Source organism: Phocoena sinus, chromosome 1, assembly GCF_008692025.1.
Source record: "Phocoena sinus isolate mPhoSin1 chromosome 1, mPhoSin1.pri, whole genome shotgun sequence".
Lineage (NCBI taxonomy): Eukaryota > Metazoa > Chordata > Mammalia > Artiodactyla > Phocoenidae > Phocoena > Phocoena sinus.
Genome location: NC_045763.1, coordinates 157,935,286 through 157,955,469, shown reverse-complemented (window position 1 = coordinate 157,955,469; position 20,184 = coordinate 157,935,286). Strand labels below are relative to the sequence as shown.

The 20,184-nt window shown below is 38.0% G+C and overlaps 1 protein-coding gene across 6 annotated transcripts in view; it reads right to left on the bottom strand.

The window, feature by feature from the left end:
• Nucleotides 1-20,184, bottom strand: part of SDCCAG8 (SHH signaling and ciliogenesis regulator SDCCAG8) — a 262,756-nt gene that overhangs the window by 74,360 nt on the left and 168,212 nt on the right. For 4 of the 6 annotated variants that reach the window (XM_032643294.1, XM_032643360.1, XM_032643209.1 and 1 more), the window contains exons 15-16: nucleotides 19,919-20,027; nucleotides 10,633-10,764 (exon numbers count right to left, since the gene is read on the bottom strand). In XM_032643294.1, coding sequence (XP_032499185.1) covers nucleotides 10,633-10,764; nucleotides 19,919-20,027 — 241 coding nt within the window. Of the gene's footprint in view, nucleotides 1-6,173; nucleotides 10,024-10,632; nucleotides 10,765-19,918; nucleotides 20,028-20,184 lie in introns of those variants that run through there. The other 2 variants (XM_032643531.1, XM_032643609.1) reach the window with 2 other exon arrangements.

The window sequence follows — 20,184 nt, the reverse complement described above, 5'->3', positions numbered from 1 at the left end:
ATAGGTGTTAACTCTTCTCTAAATGTTTGACAGAACTCACCTGTGAAGCCATCTGGACTTTTGTTTGTTGGAAGATTTTTAATCAGTTTCAATTTCAGTACATGTGATTGTTCTGTTCGTACTTTCTATTTCTTCCTTGTTCAGTCTTAGAAGGTTATACCTTTCTAGGAATTTGTCCATTTCTTCTTGGTTGTCCATTTTATTGGCATATAGTTGCTTGTAGTAGTCTCTTATGATCCTTTGTATTTCTGTTCTGTCTATTGTAATGGATCCTTTTTCATTTCTAATTTTATTGATTTGAGTCCTCTCCCTTTTTTGCTTTATGAGTCTGGCTAAAGATTTATCAATTTTGTTTATCTTCTCAAAGAACCAACTTTTAGTTTCATCCATCTTTGCTATTGTTTTCTTCACCTCTATTTCATTTATTTCTGCTGTGATCTTTATGATTTTGTTTGTTTTTTGGTTTTGTTTGTTTTTCTATCTCTAGTTGCTTTAGGTGTAAGGTTAGGTTGTTTACTTGAGATTTTTCTTGTTTCCTGAGGTAAGATTGTATTGCTGTAAACTTCCCTCTTAGAACTGCTTTTGCTGCATCCCATAGGTTTTGGATTGTGGTGTTTTTATTGTCATTTGTCTCTAAGTATTTATTTTTTGATTTCCTCTTTGATTTCTTCAGTGATCCTTTGGTTATTTAGTAACATATTATTTAGTCTCCATGTGTTTGTGTTTTTAACAGTTTTTTTCCTGTAATTGATTTATAATCTCATAGTCTGTAGTTTGAAAAGATGCTTGATATGATTTCAATCTTCTTAAATTTACATAGGCTTGATTTTTGGCCCAAGATGTGATCTATCCTAGAGAATGTTCCACGGGTACTTGAGAAGAAAGTGTATTCTGCTGCTTTTGGATGGAATGTCCTATAGATATCAGCTAAGTCTATCTGGTCTAATGTGCCACTTAAGGCTTATGTTTCCTTATTAATTTTCTGTCTGGATGATCTGTCCATTGGTGTAAGTGGGGTGTTAAAATCCCCCACTATTATTGTGTTATTGTCAATTTCCCCTTTGATGGATGTTAGCATTTGGCTTATAAATTGAGGTGCTCCTACATTTGGTGCATATAATTTACAAGTTTTATACCTTCTTGGATTGATCCCTTGATCATTATGTAGTGTCCTTCCTTATCTCTTACAACAGTCTTTATTTTAAAGTCTATTTTGTCTGATATGAGTATTGCTACTTCAGCTTTCTTTTGATTTCCATTTGCATGGAATATCTTTTTCCATCCCCTCACTTTCAGTCTGTATGTGTCCCTAGGTCTGAAGTGGGTCTCTGTAGAGAGCATATCCATTCAGCCAGTCTATGTCTTTTGGATGGAGCATTTAATCCATTTGCATTTAAGGTAATTATCAATATGTATAATCCTACTGCCATTTTCTTAACTGTTTTGGGTTTTATTTTTTCTTCCCTTACTTTTTTGTTGCCTTCTCTTGTGGTTTGATGATCATCCTTAGTGTTGTGTTTGGGTTGCTTTTTCTTTCTTGTTTGTGTATCTATTGTAGTTTTTGGGTTTGCTATTCCCATGAGGTTTTAATTTAGCAGTCTATATATGTACAAGGTTGTTTTAATTTGCTAGTCTCTTTCCCGCCTACGAAAGTTCCTTTAGCATTTGTTGTAAAACTGATTTCATGGTGCTGAATTCTCTTAGCTTTTGCTTGTCTGTAAAGCTTTGGTTTTCTCTGTCGATTCTGAATGAGAGCCTTGCTGGGTATTCTTGATTGTAGGTTTTTCCCTTTCATCACTTGAAATATATCATGCCACTCTCTTTCTGGCCTGCAGAGTTTCTGCTGAAAAATCAGCTGATAATAATAATCAGGATTCCCTCATATGTTATTTGTTGCTTTTCCCTGGTTGCTTTTAACAGTTTTCCTTTGTCTTTAATTTTTGCCAGTTTGATTAATATGTGTCTTGGCATGTTCCTCCTTGGGTTCATCCAGTGTGGGATTCTCTGTGCTTCCTGGACTTAGTGAGTGTTTCCTTTCTCATGTTAGGGAAGTTTCTGGCTAAAATATCTTCAATTATTTTCTCAGGCTCTTTCTTTCTCTTCTCCTTCTGGTACCCCTATAATGAGAATGTTGGTGTGCTTATTATTATCCCGGAGATCTCTGAGACTGTCCTCATTTCTTTTCATTCCTTTTTCTTTATTCTGTTCTGTGGCAGTGATTTCCACCACTATGTCTTCCACCTCACTAATTCATTCTCCTGCCTCAGTTATTCTGCTATTGATTCCTTCTACTGCATTTTTCACTTCAGTTATTGTATTGTTCATCTGTTTGTTTGTACTTTAAATCTTCTAGCTCCTTGTTAAACATTTCTTGTATCTATCTTCTTGATCTATCCCTCCACTCTTTTAACAAGATTCTGGATCATCTTTACTATCATTACTCTGAATTCTTTTTCAGGTAGATTGCCTATCTCCTCTTCATTTAGTTGTTCTTGTGGGTTTTTATCTTGTTCCTTCTTTTGTAACATATTTCTCTGTCATCTCATTTTGTCTAACTTTCTGTATTTGTGGTGTCCTTTCCACAGGCTGCAGGATTGTAGTTCTCTTGCTTCTGGTGTCTGCTCCCTGGTGGGCGAGTTTGATCCAGGGGCTTGTGCAGCCTTCCTGGTGGAAGAGACTGGTGCCTGCCCTCTCATGGGTGCAGCTGGATCTTGTCCTTCTGATGGGCAGGGCCACATCAAGGGGTGTGTTTTGAGGTGGATGTGAGCTCAGTACAACTTTAGGCAGCCTGTCTTCTGATGGGTGGGGCTGTATTCCTATCTTGGTGGTTGTTTGGCCTGAGGTTTTCCAGCTTTGGAGCCACAGGTTGTTGGGTGGGGCTGGGTCTTGGTGCCAAAATATGGACCTCCAGAAGATCTCACTCCAATCAATATTCCCTGGGGCTTCTGCTACCAGTGTTCTTGCCCTCGTGGTGAGCGATAGTCGACCTTCACCTCCCCAGGACACCCTCTGAGACCTCTAGGTAGGTGTAGCCCAGGTTGCTATTGAGGTACTGCTTTGTGCCGGGTCGCAGTGCATGTGAGACCTTCTGTGTGCCATCCAAGGGTTTAGTCTCTGTTTCTCCCAGCCCTATGGAGTTCCTGCACTCAAGCCCTGCTGGCCTTCATGGCTAAATGGTCTGGGGGTTCTTCTACCAAATTCCAGACCCTCAGACTGTCTTGGAGGGCTATTTTATGTGGGAATGTCCCTATGTAGCCTGCATGGGTTTAATATTTTTTGGTGTGAGGGTTGTTTTTAGTACAGATGTTTGCCACCTCTTCCTCAGTGTATCCTGGCCATTATCGCCTTTACAGGAGGTGTGACTGATGTTGTGGTGAACAGAGCCAGCACTGGATATTGAGCAGGGCCTCCCCTTTGCTCTGTGGTTGTCACTGCCCTGTCAGTGACAACATGGGGTCTGCTCCCTAGTTGTTGGAGTAGAGGCCCTCGGATCTGTTTCTTAGCTGTATTTCTGATCTGTGGTGTGAGGTAGGTAGGATTGGAGTACTCCCACTGGGAGGGAAGCCTCTGAGTATTCCTCCTCTGGACCTGTTCACCTGTGGCTGTCCTCTGTTATGTCACTTTTCACCTGTTGTGCGAGCTCTCTTACACTGTTGTTGGCACTGCTCTAGGCCCCACCTTAACTGTGGGTATGCCGGCAGTTGGCCCTGGTGTCTCTCAGACGTTGTTTTCACCAGGCCACCAGCATAGATCCACTTAAGTCAGGTCCCAGGATTGCAGTAATCATGGGTTGGACCCACTATGGGTGCTATGGGGGCAGCTCTGACTCTAGTCTGGCCCAACCCCCATGTGTATGTGCCGACAAAATCTACAGCTGCTAAAGCTAGGCCCATCTTGGTTTCAGGAGCACTGGGTGTTCATTCAGATGTTCTGTAGGCACTGAGTTTACAAAGCCAGTCACAGCATTGTCAATTCATGGTTTGAACAGCTGTGTGGAGAGGTTTCAGCTTTTCTTTCTTAGTTGCATGGCCCCTAAGGCTCCGTTGTGGATTCAGTCCCACCTCTGCTTGTGGGCCACCCATAGGGGTCTGCTGTCAAGGCTGCCCTGGAGCACAGGAGTCCACCCCCCGGCAAGGAGGGGTTGTGGCAGCAGCACGGTGGCTGGGGTCACAGAACCCCTGGCAGCAACAGGCATTAGGGGGAGCTGGTGGCCACAGGCACAAGAGAGTCGGCCCCAGTGGGGGCTCTTCCTAATACCCAGCCACAGGCGTGGGCGAGCCAGCCCTAGTGTTGATGAGGCATGTGGGGAAGCTGGCCCCGGTGGTGACAAGGCATGTGAGGGAGCCAGCCGTCGCGGGCACAAGAGACCTTGTGTGTGTGTGGGGGGGCTCCTAGCACCCAGCCACAGGCAGGAGAGAGCAGGCCCCAGAGGGGTTGCCTAGTGCCTGGCTGCCAGTGTGATAGAACCCGGCCCTGGTGGGGGCCCCTCCTAGTGCCTGGCCCCCTGCACAAGAGGCTAGCCCTGGCAGGGGCCGCTCCTTGCACCCGGCTGCTGGCTCGAGAGGACTGGCCCCAGCAGGGGCCCTTCCTAGTGCCCAGGGAGGCAGGGATGGCACATGGGGAGAGAGCCTGCAATGGCAGCTCTGCCCCTTACACATCACTTAACAATGGTGCTTTGCTTCTATGGCAGCCTGGGTTTCCTCCACAGGCATTCCTGGTTGCAATGTCCTCACTCCTGTCCCCTCAGGCTGTCTCCTTATAGCCAACAGCAGTCCTCTACCCAGGTCTGCTCTCCAAACACCACATTCCAGTACGCAGCCCCCATCCTCACCAGGGACACATCTAGGGCAGGGGCACACAGGGCTGTGGCACGAACCGTCTGTGTAGGTCTCACTCTGTCTTACCTGCCACAGAACAGTTGCTGCACTCTCTTCTGATAGCCCCGAAGCTCCCCTTCTGTCCCAACCAATCTCCCCACCAGTGAGGGGGCTTCTCCAGATGCAGGAACCTCTCCTCTCCTCAAGCTCCCCCCCAGGGCTGCCATTCACATCCGGCTTCCTCTCCTCTTCTTTCCCCCTTCTTCTTTCTTTCATCCTACCAGGTTATGGGGGATCTTTCTTGTCCTTTTTGGTGTCCAAGGTCCTCTGCCAGTGTTCAGCCAGTGCTCTGTGAGACTTGTTCCATTTGTACATGTATTTTTTTTTTTTTTTTTGCGGTATGTGGGCCTCTCACTGCTGTGGCCTCTCCATTGCAGAGCCCAGGCTCCAGATGAGCAGGCTCAGTGGCCATGGCTCACAGGCCCAGCCGCTCCGCGGCATGTGGGATCTTCCCAGGCTGGGGCACGAACCTGTGTCCCCTGCATTGGCAGGTGGACTCTCAACCACTGCACCACCAGGGAAGTCCTGTAGATGTATTCTTGATGCATCTGTGGGGAGAGATGAACTCCACATCCTCCTACTCCTCCACCATCTTGACCTCCTTTGATACTGAGTCTTCTTATCCATTAACCTGAATATCTCTCTATTTATTAGTTCTTCTTTAATTTTATTCATCAGAGTTTTATAGTTTTCCACATCTAGATTTTGTACATAATTTGTTAGATTTATACCAAAACTTTTCATTTTAGGGGGGCTAATGTAAACGGTATTGTGTTTTTAATTTCAAATTCCACTTGTTCATTGCTGGTATATAGGAAAGCAAATAACTTTCAGATATTAACCTTGTACCTTGCAACCTGCCATAATTGCTTTTTAGTTCCAAGAATTTTTCATCAATTCTTTCAGATTTTCTACATAGATGATCATGTCATCTTGCAATCAAGAAAGGTTTTTATTCCTCTTCCCTCCCAGTCTTTATACCTTTTATTTCCTTTTCTTGTCTTATTGCATTACTTCCAGTATGATGTTGAAAAGGATGGGTAAAAGGGAGTAAACTTGACTTACACCTGATCAATGGGGAAAGCTTTGAGTTTCTCACCATTAAGTATAATGTTACCTGTAGGGTTTTTTTTTAAGATATTCTTTATCAAGTTGAGAAAGTTTCCCTCTATTTCTAGTTTACTGAGAGTTTTTTAAAATCATGAATGTGTTTGGATTTTGTCAAAAGCTTTTTCTGAATCTATTAATGTGATCATGTGATTTTTCTTTTTTAGCTTATTGATGTGATAGATTACATTTAATTTTCAAATAATGAACCAGACTTGCATACTTAGAATAAATCCTACTTGATTGTGGTGTGTAATTCTTTTTAAATGCTGTTGGATTCTATTTGCCAATATTTTGTTTTTTTCAAGCACTTCTCAGAAAATAATGAACAGTTCTCCAAAATTTAATGTTGAATTAGATAAAAATCAATATTTTACTTCTTATTTTTAACCCTAGTTTTCAAGGAATAAAATTTCTATTAGAAAAATACAGCTTACAGATTCATTAAAGATCATTGTGAGGCAGTTTATAAAAGAATTACCAGTTCTAAATTAATAATTAGTTTGTTACATTTCAGTCAGCAGCTTCATGTCATCATTCAACGTTTTTTTAAATTATTTATTTATTAATTATTATTATCTTTTTTTTTTTTTCTTTTGGCTGTGTTGGGTCTTCGTTGCTGTTCGTGGGCTTTCCTCTAGTTGCAGTGAGCCAGGGCTACTCTTCATTGCTGTGCATGGGCTTCTCTTGTTGTGGAGTATGGGTTCTAGGCACACGGGCTTCAGTAGTTGTGGTACACGGGCTCAGTGCTCATGGGCTCTAGAGTGCAGGCTCAGTAGTTGTGGCGCACGGGCTTAGTTGCTCCACACTATGTGGGATCTTCCCGGCCCAGGGATCAAACCCGTGTCTCCTGCATTGACAGGCGGATTCTTAACCACTGTCACCAGGGAAGTCCCCATTCAATGGTTTTTATGTATATAATTTAAACAATACACTACCATAAGAAATTTTTTAAAAATGTGAAAGTGTATAACCAAAAAAACAACCAGGATTTCTGGGGGTTGGTGACATAATACTAAATCACATGAGAACACATGAGTGCGTTCAGCCCATTTCCACTAGCTCGAGGGCTTGCTCCCTGTGTATACACTGTGGAGTTCTCACGTGGTTCTACTTTCTAGGGAGAAATATATGAATCAATACTTATTTTAAAATATAACTAGAAAGAAATACCATTGCTATCTTTAGCCTGAATTCCCTGGTCTGCCTTTGTGGACACCAAGGGTTCCAAACTACCAGCTGGAAAATGTAACTTTCCTGACTTTAAAACTTTAATAATCTTGACAATCAGAATTTAATAAGTTCACATCTACTGCAACTCAAAAAACTGTCTTTTCCAAAATGCCCCTCCCAATACATCTACCTACCACCAGTTGGTTGGTCTGTCACTTGCTTTCTCTTGCTTCCCTCTTTTCTGTGCACCCAAATCTTGTGAAAAAGTGGTTTAAATTTGCTATTTCAATTTTTCAACTCACACTGTTTTCAATCCATATTATATGATTTCTGTACCCACTCTTCCAGTACAAATATTTTTGTTAACATAACCAGTGCTGTCCATGTCACTAAGTCCAATGGATACTTTTCAGTCTTATTTAATCACTCAGCAGCATCTGGTAGATCACCTCCTCTTTCCTGAAGTATTTCCATCTGTCGGCATGCATGATAACAAGGCTTTTCAGTTTCTACTTATTTCTCAGGTTACCTTACCTTTAAAACTTTTGATGTTCTTTAGGATTCAGTAAGCCCATCTTCCTTCTCACTTTATTTCTCTAGGTGACCACACTTACTCCCAAGGTTTCTAATATTCTCTGTAAGCCAGTGGGGATTTCTATCTCCAGCCCAGTCCTCACTCCTGAGCTTAGTCCCTTGTGTCTCCATGCTTATTCAACATACCCACTTGTACAATGCTCTTGAACATTAAATTCAACAGGGTCGAAACCTAACACTTGATCTTATCCCAAACCCAGGCCATCTCGACCACAAACCTCCTTATTTTGTGTATTTTCTATTCTCACTAAGTACTACCACTATGTACGTATTGCTCATGTCAGAAATATGGATATGCACTATTCTCTACCCAACATAGCCAATCAGTCATTAAGTCCTGTTGATTTCACCTCCTATATATTTCACCAATCTGTTTACTTCTAGCATCATTATTATCAGTTCAATCTAAGCCATCATCATCACTTGACTAACTGCTCTACTAGCTCCCTAACTGGTCTTGTGTAAACACCATGGCTCTGCTCCAATCCATTATCAACTCTGGAGCTGGAATGCTATTTTTAAAATGCAAATTTGATCACATAATTCTCCTTTGTTTTTTAAAAAATCTTTTAATATCTTCTTTTTAGTAAAAGGATAAAGTGAAAGGTCTACAATAAAAACTTAAAGGCCTTGTCTTTATCCGGCCCTCACCTGCCTCTCCAACCTCATCACATGCTATTTTTTCCATTATTCTTTATGTTAAACACAGTTTCTTTCCTTCTTTAAAAGTCCTATCTCAGGACCTTCAATTTACAGTTTTCTTTTCTCTAGAAGAGGAGCTGGCAAACTTTTTTAGGAGAGGGCGAGATAGTAAATATTTTAGGCTTTGTGAGCCAACAGGCCAGTCTTTGACTCACCTACTCATTGTAGGGTGAAAGGAGCCACAGATAACATGTAAACAAATGAGCATGACTATGTTCTTGAGTCACACAATATGGGCTTGGGCTGGGGTGCAATTTGCCAGCTCCTGCCCTAGGACTAATAATCCCTATATTGTCACTCACAAATTCATTTCAAGTGTCATTTTTTCATTGAAACTTCTTCTGGATCAGGGTAAGTCGCCTTATTAAATGTGCTTATACCACAAAGTATATTTCCCTTTCATATAACTAATCATTACTGCAATTAATTAGATATCTGTGAAATTCTCTTGTCAATATCTATCTTCCCTATAAGGCTGTAAACTCCATTAGACTAGGAATTATATTTACTTGGCTATTTTACTCCCAGCATATGGTGGAGAACATGACACATGGTAGCAATCAATAAATATTTGTTGAATGAATGAATTTACTATCATTCATATCAATGAATGAATGATTAATTTACTATCTGACCTTCAGTTGGCAACTTTATCTTTCTGAGCCTTAGCTTTCCACCTGGAAAGGAAGATGATAATAACAACTACTTCCCAGGTTTGTTTCAGGTAAGAAAACATGTGTGAGGTGAATCTTGTGAACTCTAAAACAATATACAGATGTAAGAAAAGAAATATTAGAAAGATGAGTTGGTTGCATAGTGCAGGAGCAAATTATAGCCCAAGGTCCAAATCTTTTCACTCATTTTGTTGGGCTTCTAGCTAAGAATGGTTTTTGTCTTTTTAAAGGGTTGTAAAGAAAAACAAAACAAAGACTACGTGACAGAGACTACTCGTGGCCCAGGAAGCCTAAAATATTTTACTCTCTGGTCCTTTACAGAAATAGTTTGCTGATCTCTGGCTTAGAAAATAAATGAATGATTAATTCTTTATAAATATACTCACTTTTTAATATTTTGGTGTCATTTTCTGACTACCTTTCTTCTCTTCAATAGAGAAAGTGATCAAATTTATAAACATTCCTCCTGCCCCTGCCACGGGACTCCATGTTTACTTTAAAAAATAATGATAGAGGGAGTATTTAAATATTTTCTTTTCCCCTCAGTTATATGAACAATTGATTTTGAAACAGAGTAGGCCTGGGGTGTCTGGGGATGGGATAGAAATGGGGAGATGGATGCCAAGAAAACTATCTCCACTGGAAGGTTAACTGCTGTTATGTGTGCGATTGCTGAGATTATTTTTCCTGGGTAATTCATCACTATATAGAAATTAGGAGTGACACATTTATAGTAAATATAAGGGACTGTGTTTTTCACACACAAAAAAATACTGCACAAAAAAGGAAAGGAGTTTGGAATCAAAAGATCATGATTCAAGTTTGAACTCTACCAACTTACTCAATATGGCACTTTGAGCAAATACATTAGTATCTCTCAGCTTGAGCTTCTCCATCTAGAAAAAGAGAGCAAATATTGATTCCATTTAGTAGGTGGCTATTATGAGCCAGGTGCTTTACATATATTATATTTGATCTTTATACCAAACTGCAAAGTGGCTATTGTTAGCTCCAATATATAGATGAAGAAACTGATGCTCAGAGAGGTTAAGTAACTTGCTCAAAGTACACCACTAGAAAGAACCACAGGGTCTGGAGTCAAATTCTGACTCTAGCAATATATTTAACCTTCTTAGGCCTTACATGTTGTATCTTACAAAAATACATACAAAACCTAATTTCTAGAAGAGAAGTTTTGAAATTCCTGCATATTACATTACCAGCTTGCACCTGAAAGGTAGATGGTTTTCCTACAGTGTTCTATATTAAATCTACTTCTGTGTCTTTAGAGAATAGTAAAGAGGGAATGTGCTCTCCTCTCTGTGTATTATAAGAACAACCTAAATTGAGAAAGCATAAATATATGGAAATATTAGATTTTAAGCATGTTCCTTGAGTACCATAGTAACCATGAATTCTATTTATTCCACAGCAATTCCCATTCTGTTTTTGAACCAAACACATTCAATATGTGCCACATCAGTTGATTATTAAGTCTTTATTACCTTTGCTTCATTATCTCATGTAGTCTCCCATGCTGGACACACTGTTCCTCCAATTCATCATTTCTTCTCTGTAACTTTTCCAGTTTGTCACATGTATACCTTTTTTCTTGACTGAGCTGAGCTATTTCAGATCTAGAGAGGTATAAACACAGAAGTGACTGATGTTAAAGGTTCTTATTAACAGACCATGTTTTTTATTGTATAACCTTATCATTTTCTTGAACTCTGTACTTAAACATAACAGTGTCAATAAAAATTATTTTATGTAAAATAAAATATTTCAGAAATTACAGAATGTCTAGTAGAAGGATATACACACTGCAGGAACTCAACTGGTAGACAGAAAGAGGAATAACAACTTCAACAGAGAGAGTTTTTTCAAGGAACAAGACAAAATTGATAATAATCAAATCCCGTTTTTAAAAAGGCAGCTATTAATTTACCAAATATTTAGTAAGTATCTATTACAGGCCAGCTACCATGCCGTTACAGGAACAACCCCAGGCCTAATTTCTGACAGAGAGTTGTTTCTTTTAATTAACATAGCTAATTTAATGGTACATGATTAAAATCATATGGTTTTAAAAAATGGTGAGGCTTCCCTGGTGGGGCAGTGGTTGAGAGTCCGCCTGCTGATGCAGGGGACACGGGTTCGTGCCCCGGTCTGGGAAGATCCCACACGCCGTGGAGCGGCTAGGCCTGTGAGCCACGGCCGCTGAGCCTGCGCATCCAGGGCCTGTGCTCCGCAATGGGAGAGGCCACAACAGTGAGAGGCCTGCGTACCACAAAAAAAAAAAAAAAAAAAATGGTGGTTCTCTGCCCCCTGACTCCACCTCCAGCTTGTCAATGTAATTACTAATATTTCAGTTTGTAGTTAAATCAGTATCAGTTTTATGTCATAACAACTACATAAATATTGGTCCTTGTTGTTTAAGGAGTATATTATGATTACACATGCATTTGTGTACATTTATTTTCCCTAAACAAGTGGGCTTTAGTGTAGAATGATTGAGTGGCAAGCCATCTTTTCTGATGGGAGATTCCCAATATTATCAGCATCCGTAATTCTTTCCCCTGTGGCCATTCTGTTTCTCAAAAGAAGGATTCTCCATTTTCCTGCTTGTTGTGTACAACCCTAACCATCAGTGGTCTAGGAGCTGGTTGGAAATAGAGGGGTGGTGTACTCACCTTTCAGAATGTAGACTTTTAATTAATTCTTCTATTCTAATTTCAGTGCAGCTATTTTCACCAGTGCCTGCTGGTTTAATCTCTTCAGAGGAGAAGCTCCTAGTTTTCTGGGTGGAGGAGGGATAGTCACCTGGCTGCATGGGGTGGGGGTAGAACTGTCAACTTTGGCTTCAGTCCTATATTCCACTCCTGCCTTCTAAGTCTTTCTGGGATCCTGAGAGCAGATCAGCTTGCTTCACATACAAGTATCCCTGTCTGCAGACATTTAAGACTCACCTTCCTCCATTTGCTAAGTGAGGTACCATTCCCCCAATTTTCTTTCTGTTTTCACATTATTTCATTTGGGATTACAGATATCTATCTGCTTTGGTGATGATTGGTGTTTGTGAGGAAATAACGTTACTTCTTCAGTGTCTTGGATGGCCATTTCAAGGCTCAAAATTTGAAGCTAAGAGAGACATCTGTCCAAGAAAAATTGTACTTTGTCCTTGATTTAATTAAACATTACTACTTACTCCACCATCTCCTCATACTCCACTGCCTCATAGGTTAGAACTGAAAGCTTAGAAGTCTTGCACATTAAAATACAAGTAGTTAACAACTGGTTCGTTTCTTGAGGTTTATGTGAGATGCTTGATGTAAAATTATTTCCCTCCAAAGAAAGGATTCCTCCATTAGGTGACATAGCCTTTTTTTTTTTTTACTGGAGAAGATTTGGATTTGCTAAGGGAATTTATCCCAAGGACCAAGCTGCTTCACATGGCATGAAGCAATTGCTCGCTTTTAGTTCACCTCATTCCTCATTTTGTTTTCACCTTGGTTCAAGTTTCATCTCGAAGAAAGCTTGCTCTGATTAATACCTGCAGTTCTCAGTATGCCAGCACATTTTTGAAACTACCTCTAGCTTTTATGCATACATTAGCTTATAATTTATTCCTGTGAATTGTGCTCTGTGCCTCATCCTTCTTGCTAGATTACAGATTACACACAAGGGCATGGATTATCTCATTTTCAAGCTCAGATTAAGCACTCAATCTATATTTACTTCTTCTAATAAGAATTTACTTATATTTGAAATAGTCTAAATAAGTAAATAATGACTATCTCTATCCTTTCAAAATCACATACAATATAAAAGAATTTAGGAGCAGTTATATGAAATTTTTAATTTAGTATTCTTCCACGATTAGTATTTCCTATCACAATATGCACTATGCACTAAAATTCCAAAAGGCCCAAAAATATCCTTAAACTGCATTAGAAAAAAATGCATAAGAATATTTATCTGTTCTCAGGTACTTTCCCAGAAAAACAAGTCACTTTTGAAAAGTCACGAAGGAAACATAGATTTTACAATATAAGAATATAAAGCTTTTACATACAACAAAATCATATGTTTTTATGAGCATGTTCCTTGTAGCACTGTTTCTAGAAACAACCTTGCTCTGCAACCCAATATATGAAAACTTAACCCAGAAATGTATCAACAGATGATTAGTTACATTACTTTAAAAAAGAAATATCAAGATGCTATTCTGAAAATATGGCTATTTATTGGTGCTATATATTGACCTAAAAATATGACATATTGGTAAAAAAGGAAAATATTAAAAATCAGCATAAGGTAATTTTATTTTATAAAATAAAAAATATTTTGACATGTATTCCACATATTAATATTGATTATCTCTTGGTGTCCAGATTAGCAATATAAAATATTTTTTTTCCTTTTCTGTATTTTCTGAATTTTTACAATGGACATGTATTGTAATATTTAAAACAAAAAATAAAGTCACCTTGATTTTGAAAAAATTCTTAAGAAACAAAAAGAACTGGGAACAAATTTTTCGAAATTAAAAAAAGGGAACGTAAAAAATGAGACAAATGAATATTAGAAGCATTATATAATAAACTGCTATCCCCACTCTTCATCAAAATTCCAATTAAAAAAGTACAAGGGATATGAAAAATACTCACAGAGGAAGAAACATAAATGATCAATAAACATTTATAAAACATTCAATTTCCCTATTATTCAAAGAAATGCCTAATAAAACATTTACTGTATGCCTACACTACACTAGGTAGTGGAATTCATCCTTTACATTATGATCTCAATTAATCCTACAAGGTTAAGTGTTTATTCCCTTTTCTCTGGGAGGTAAATATGAGGTTTAATAATTCGCCTAAGGTCACCTAAATGGTGATTACCCAAGCCCAGACACAAACACTGGTCTGTCCAACTCTAAAGGGGTTGTCCCACCCACTGTGCAACATGGCCCCTCACTCCTTTTTTGAAAAACCTCTCACTTCTTTTGTCACAAACTGCTATGTACACATATATACTGAGCAGAATTTAGTGCAGTACTTGAGCAAAGTCATACACATTAACAGCCTTAACAGGGTTCACAGTCTTTGGACCAGCAATCCCCTTTTAGACATCTCAACTAAGAAAATCATGAAAAAATTCAGATTTATGTATAAAATTATTATTATATTATTCATTACATTTTAAAAGAGTTTAAAATTCTGATGAATTATTATTCATACAAATGATTCAACTAAAATTATGTTTTCTGAGTATTTACTGATGTAGAAAAGTGTTCATCAGATAATATTAAGTAAAAAAAGCAGGGTGTAAAACTGTATATATACACACACACATATGTATATCACTCACAATATAAGTGCATGGTAACATACACATTTACCTACACATGGAAAATGACTGAAAGTAAACATGTCAAAAGTTAACCATAGTTAGCTGGATGGTAATGTTACAGGAAATTTTTTTCCTTAATTTTTCTTTGCATTTATAACCAAATGCCCTATATTGAGGATATCTTATATACAGAATTTCAAAAATATAAATGTTAATTGTAAAGTACATATTACTATCAAGTATTTTATTGCTACAGTACTTTTCTGCTTTGCATATTTTATGTGTATGCTTTTCTTTGTTTATAATAGTAATTTGCCTACCAACTTCCAATGTTCAATAAAAATTTGGTATATGTACATGGACATCATCTTTTATCTGTCTAGAGTCCATGATATATTGAAAGAACTAGCAGTTTACAAAGTTCAAAAAGTAAACTTACGAGCTTCTATGTTAGCTTGAGATTACATTTGTGGCATGATTATCCTAGTGTCATATAAAAAGAAAATTGATTCTAATCCATTTTCATAGAAAATTTAGGTAATTTCTGCCTTTACAGAAGCATGAACTTCTCACTGCATTTTTATATACCAGTTATACTGTGTAATTACATTTCCATGAAGTATAATATTTTACTACGATAATTAGGATTACAGTGATAATTGCTTTTTAAAGAAAAACATGACCCCTTAATTTTTTACTCTTTTAGAGTCTCATTCAACTTTTGGTAATAATTAGCAGAGGACAATATCAGTTTCTTCTTGTAGAATATAATTTTTGTAGCATCCCAAACTAACATCATCTGAACATGCCAGGGAAAAAAAATAGTTCAACCGGGTATGTGTTCTTTACTTCAATTAAACTCACACAGTTGGATACCTACTGTTGCCAAAACAGTAATATAATTTATACATTATAGTCCACACAGTAAAACTACACTAAAAGTCACTTAACAATATTTATAACACCATAAAATACAGTGTTAAAATATATGAACTGCAATATGTACCAAAATTATAAAATTTGTTTCTCATCATCAGTGATTAAAGCCAGGATCATTGCTCTAGCCTCAATACCCACAACCCTGGTGACAGATTAGAATTCAAATCTTAATGATCAATTTACAATTAACAAGATAGAAGCAAAACAAATTAAACCAACCATTATATATAACGAGACCCAATGGACTCCTATTGTCCCTCTTAATTACAAAACGCAAATCACAAATATACAATGGGTAGTGTTAGACATCAATCCACGAACCTAGCAACCCAGACAGTGACAATGATAGAAAACAAAGAGAAGCAAAACCATGCAGACCCCAGTTCTATGCTCTATATCCTTTTCTTTTCACTGGGGCAGAAGTGTTGAGAGGTGAAAACCTAGCACATGCTGGATCTCCATTCTGCAGCTGGCAGAGGCTCCCTTCCTAGCCGGTGCCCAACCTCTCTGAGCTCTTCCCAGGCCACGTTTTAGATTGCACTGCAAACTGCACTGCAAACATTTTACTGCTGATTCATCTAAGTGCCTGGGGACAGGGAACACCTCCTTCACTTTGATAAAGAAAAATCACAGTTGCACCAAAGATATTTAAATATCTCCATTTACCAACTTCAGAAACAACCCTACCACTGTAATAAGCTCTCAGAGTCCTGGGAAATAAAGACAAAAGGGAGCTGAAGTTTATGTGAGTTTCATCTAAAATCAGCCAGAATGTCTGCCTAGTGCCAATTAAAAGCAAAATGGAATTACTTGTCTGATGCTCAAAAACAAGCTATATAAAATGCATGGAATTGGCAGTTCACTTTTAGTTTTAAAATGGGATGTGCCATTCACAAACCCTGGGGTTACAGACACCACCCGAGCAGTGTGGAAGGCATACTGTGCAGGAAGTACCGGCTTTTCACTGTGGAGGGCTTGCAGACAGCAGAAGCAATAGGCACAGCCATAATGCGACTTACATCTACTTGGGGAGAAACACATACAACAGGACGTACACACGGAGGAGCCATTTCTAAACACTTTCATAAAGCAGCCTAGCATGAGGATGGGATAGAGAGTAAGAGTGTCTGGGATTGGTGCTCCCAGATTGTCAGCTTTCCCAGTGATTCTTTAGGGGCTCTAGTCAGAGGACTAGATCTGTGAGTTAAAAAAAAAAAAAAAAAAAAAGCATATTTTAAATGGTATGAATCCATTTATTTAGTATGGGATTTTGAATAACATGAAACTCTTAGACCAAAAAAAAAATGTTTAAATTGTTAGTCAACATGAAATAAATACACTTACTTTCAGGAAAAATTTTACTGCAGTACTCTGAGGAAAACCTGGATTAAAATTACCATATGGCCTAAATAATTATTTTGGAGACTGTGCTTTCACAATGACAACAGTTTAGAAAGCTCAGAAAACTTCAGGATTTCCTCACTTCAAAGCACAGGGGGAATTATTTATCCTAAAAGTTTAGTAGAGGGTATGTAGAGGCTCACTCCTGGAGGGCTTCTACAAGACTTAATAAATGTATAGCTTTACTTTAAAAGAAACACTCTGAGCCCTTCAAGTTTTATAGGTGTTTTCAAAGCAAAGGTAATATCAAAATGGAGTGTCTTTCATGTAGGAAGCCAGAGTGAAATGAGAAATTAAGAGTAAACAAACGAACAACCCCCCCCACCACCAAATCACAATTTATCCTATTTATAATGCTAATTTCTTGTGAGACACACAAAATGTACATTTTGTAAATTTTAGGGGCACTTAAAAGTTTTAACAGTAATAAGTTACAACTTATCTAGTCTTTATTATTTGCTAGGTTTTAGTTTCGGATCCACTTATAAAGTTACAGTAGATGCCTATTTTAACTCTTCAGACTTACAAGACGAGGTACTAGAGCAGGAGCTGAAACACAACCAAATCCACATTTTCCTGATCCTGCATTGCCTTCAGAAAGGTTTTCCACTGTGGTATAGACTTTATGTCTGTCAGAGAATTATGGCACTCAGACTCTGGCCAAGACATTAGTAGCTAGGTGAAGTGATATCCTAATTGCCAGTCAAGACCCTTAAAATGATACCATCAATGACAGCAATAGCACCTACTGTATACTTCTATGAGTCAAGCATGGTGTTAGGTGCTATGTATATGTGTGTACCTATATACATCTCTCTAAATTACTAATTCCCACCATAAACCTGTAACATAGTTTTTAAAAGGTTTTTACAGATGGAGAAGCTGAGGTTTGGAGAAATTAAGTGATGTATGCAAGGTTATGAAGCTAAGTGTCAGAGCAAGATTCAAACCTTGTTCCTTCTGAATTCCAAAGTGTTTTTTACTGCACACTGCCTGTCATCAACAAAGGAATAGTCTGGAACCAGAGTCAGATCAGGATATAGGGGGTAGTAGCACCATGCTCATTTGTTTCATTCATTCATTCAGTAAATATGTATCAGGTGCCAGCTGTGTATCAGACATAAAGGAACACATTCAATTTACAAAGTAGCAGTCAGGAGCTAGAATCAGAAGTGAGAGGAGTTGAAGAGAAGAGAGGCTGAGGTTCAAGTTCACTAGACTAGTACAGGGTAAATTGATAGACCTAGAGCAGGGGAAAGAAGGCCTGAGGGCACATGGCACAGGTTAACCCAGGCTCACAGGTTAACCCTCACATGCCAAGTATGCTTACTTCTCCATGGAAATATAAAGATTAATTTTTCTTTCCTAAACTTTCCCATTGTAACTACTTTGGCCTGGATTTTCTTTAGTAGTAGATATAAAATAATTATACTTATTGTAAGAAAGATCATAGGCTTTGGAACCAGAAATGTCTAAGTTAGAATTCTAGTGCTCCTACTTACTAGCTATTTAAACACTCTGAGTATTGGTTTCCTCCTCTGTAAAAGAAGATAACAATTCATGTCTCAAGCTGTTGTGAGAATTAAATAATATATAGCAAGCATATAGCTTCTCTTTCTCTTTTATACACTTCCATTTCCTCAATTATGTCTCCTTAGACAGCAAGATAATTAATCAATAATCAACCCCAAAGCAATCTTAAGATAACACAGTCTTTTAAGACCCAATTCAAAATAATTTTTGCTTAAGTTATTAATCTAGTTTGTTTATATCTATGTGAGGTAAATCAAATATTTCTAGTTAGGAATACCTCCTGTTGATATATTATGAGGGTCTCTTCCACGGCAAAATTATTTGGGTTTCCTTGTCAAATTTCCTGAAAATACTGGGTATTTTGGTACCCTAAGCCTTTTCCCATCCCAAACAAGATACTTAATTAGTATTCGCTAAGAAGGTACATGTTCAGAGCACATTCTGGGTGGTTATAGGAGCTTCTGCCTTCCTGTGAGCTGAAAGAATTGGATTCATAAGCCCCCTGATTTTCAAAAAAATTCAGGGATGGGGATTCCATAAGGTAAGCCAGCTTATTGATGCAGGAACCCAAGATAGGGCTCAGAGTGATCAGACATGCTCTGACCCTCCTAGAAATTCTTTCTGAATAATAAACCTAAGTCAGTAGTTGGTTTGCTGAGCCCTATTGCTTGTTCTTTGATGATCTAAGTGAGTTTCAGAAAAGTATGCAAGAGAAGATACACAGATTATTTTCCCATTAGGTTATACTGTAATGCGACATTTTATACCTAGCTAGTTAAATGAATGATTTCTTTTGAGTTCAAGTCAAAGTGACTCTGTTCAACATCATTCATTTACAAGAGGAAACCACAGTTCAAGCAGGTCAAATAAATTTGTCCAAGATTACACAGCTACTGTCAGAGCTAAGACGAGAACTCAGGCTTCTTAGAATTTAGAATATAAGTAATTCATTTATTGAGATAATATGATTAGAAAATGTACAGAAAAAAATTCATTAAGAACCCAATCAGTGGATTTATAAAAGAGCATGTACCTACAAAATCAATGATGGCTATTTTATTAAAATGAAACAATTTTAGGAGAAAGAAAAGATGGTTTTGGTTTATTTCAAAGTATCATCTACTTTTATTTTTATACATTCATATTTTATCCATTATCATTTGCCTTAAAGATAGCTTTTATGTGTTCATGGAGAACTATGATAATAGACTAAAATATGTTAGCTGTGTTAAAATATGACTTTAGAACTGCTTGATTTATCTGCATCCTTTATTAAAAGGATGCCATCTTGACCTTTGTGCTCTGAAATTTCATAGTTTTCAATTCTGAACATTAAAAAAGTCAAAGTATAGTATGGATACCTAATTATGAAAAAACATCAAGGTGTCTGTATGGATAATTAAGAAAATTCTCATAGAGAGAAAATGTTTTTTACAGGAAATATGTCAATACATATCTAATTTTGACATTAGACTATAAAATAGTGGAAATATTGTCTTTTAAGAAAAAAATTACAGTATTCATATAAACAGTGCTCTGAAAGTATTGTATCATATTACCCACCTGCTTTTCTGAGAGATTTGTTCCAGTTTCTTGGCTAATGTGCAGCACTCTTCCTTTAACTTTGTCAGAAATGAATTCTGGGAGGTCAGCAATGAATACTGTTCATTTTCTAGAAATAACAATAACCCCCCCCCCAGCAACATAAGATGTTTATGGTGGTAGCTCTGCAGTGCTTCCACATGTATAGTGGTAAAGGTGCTAAGACAACCACACTTTTCCTATAAGACGCTAGATCACTTTTACAGTCCTAGGTCAAAGGAATGCTC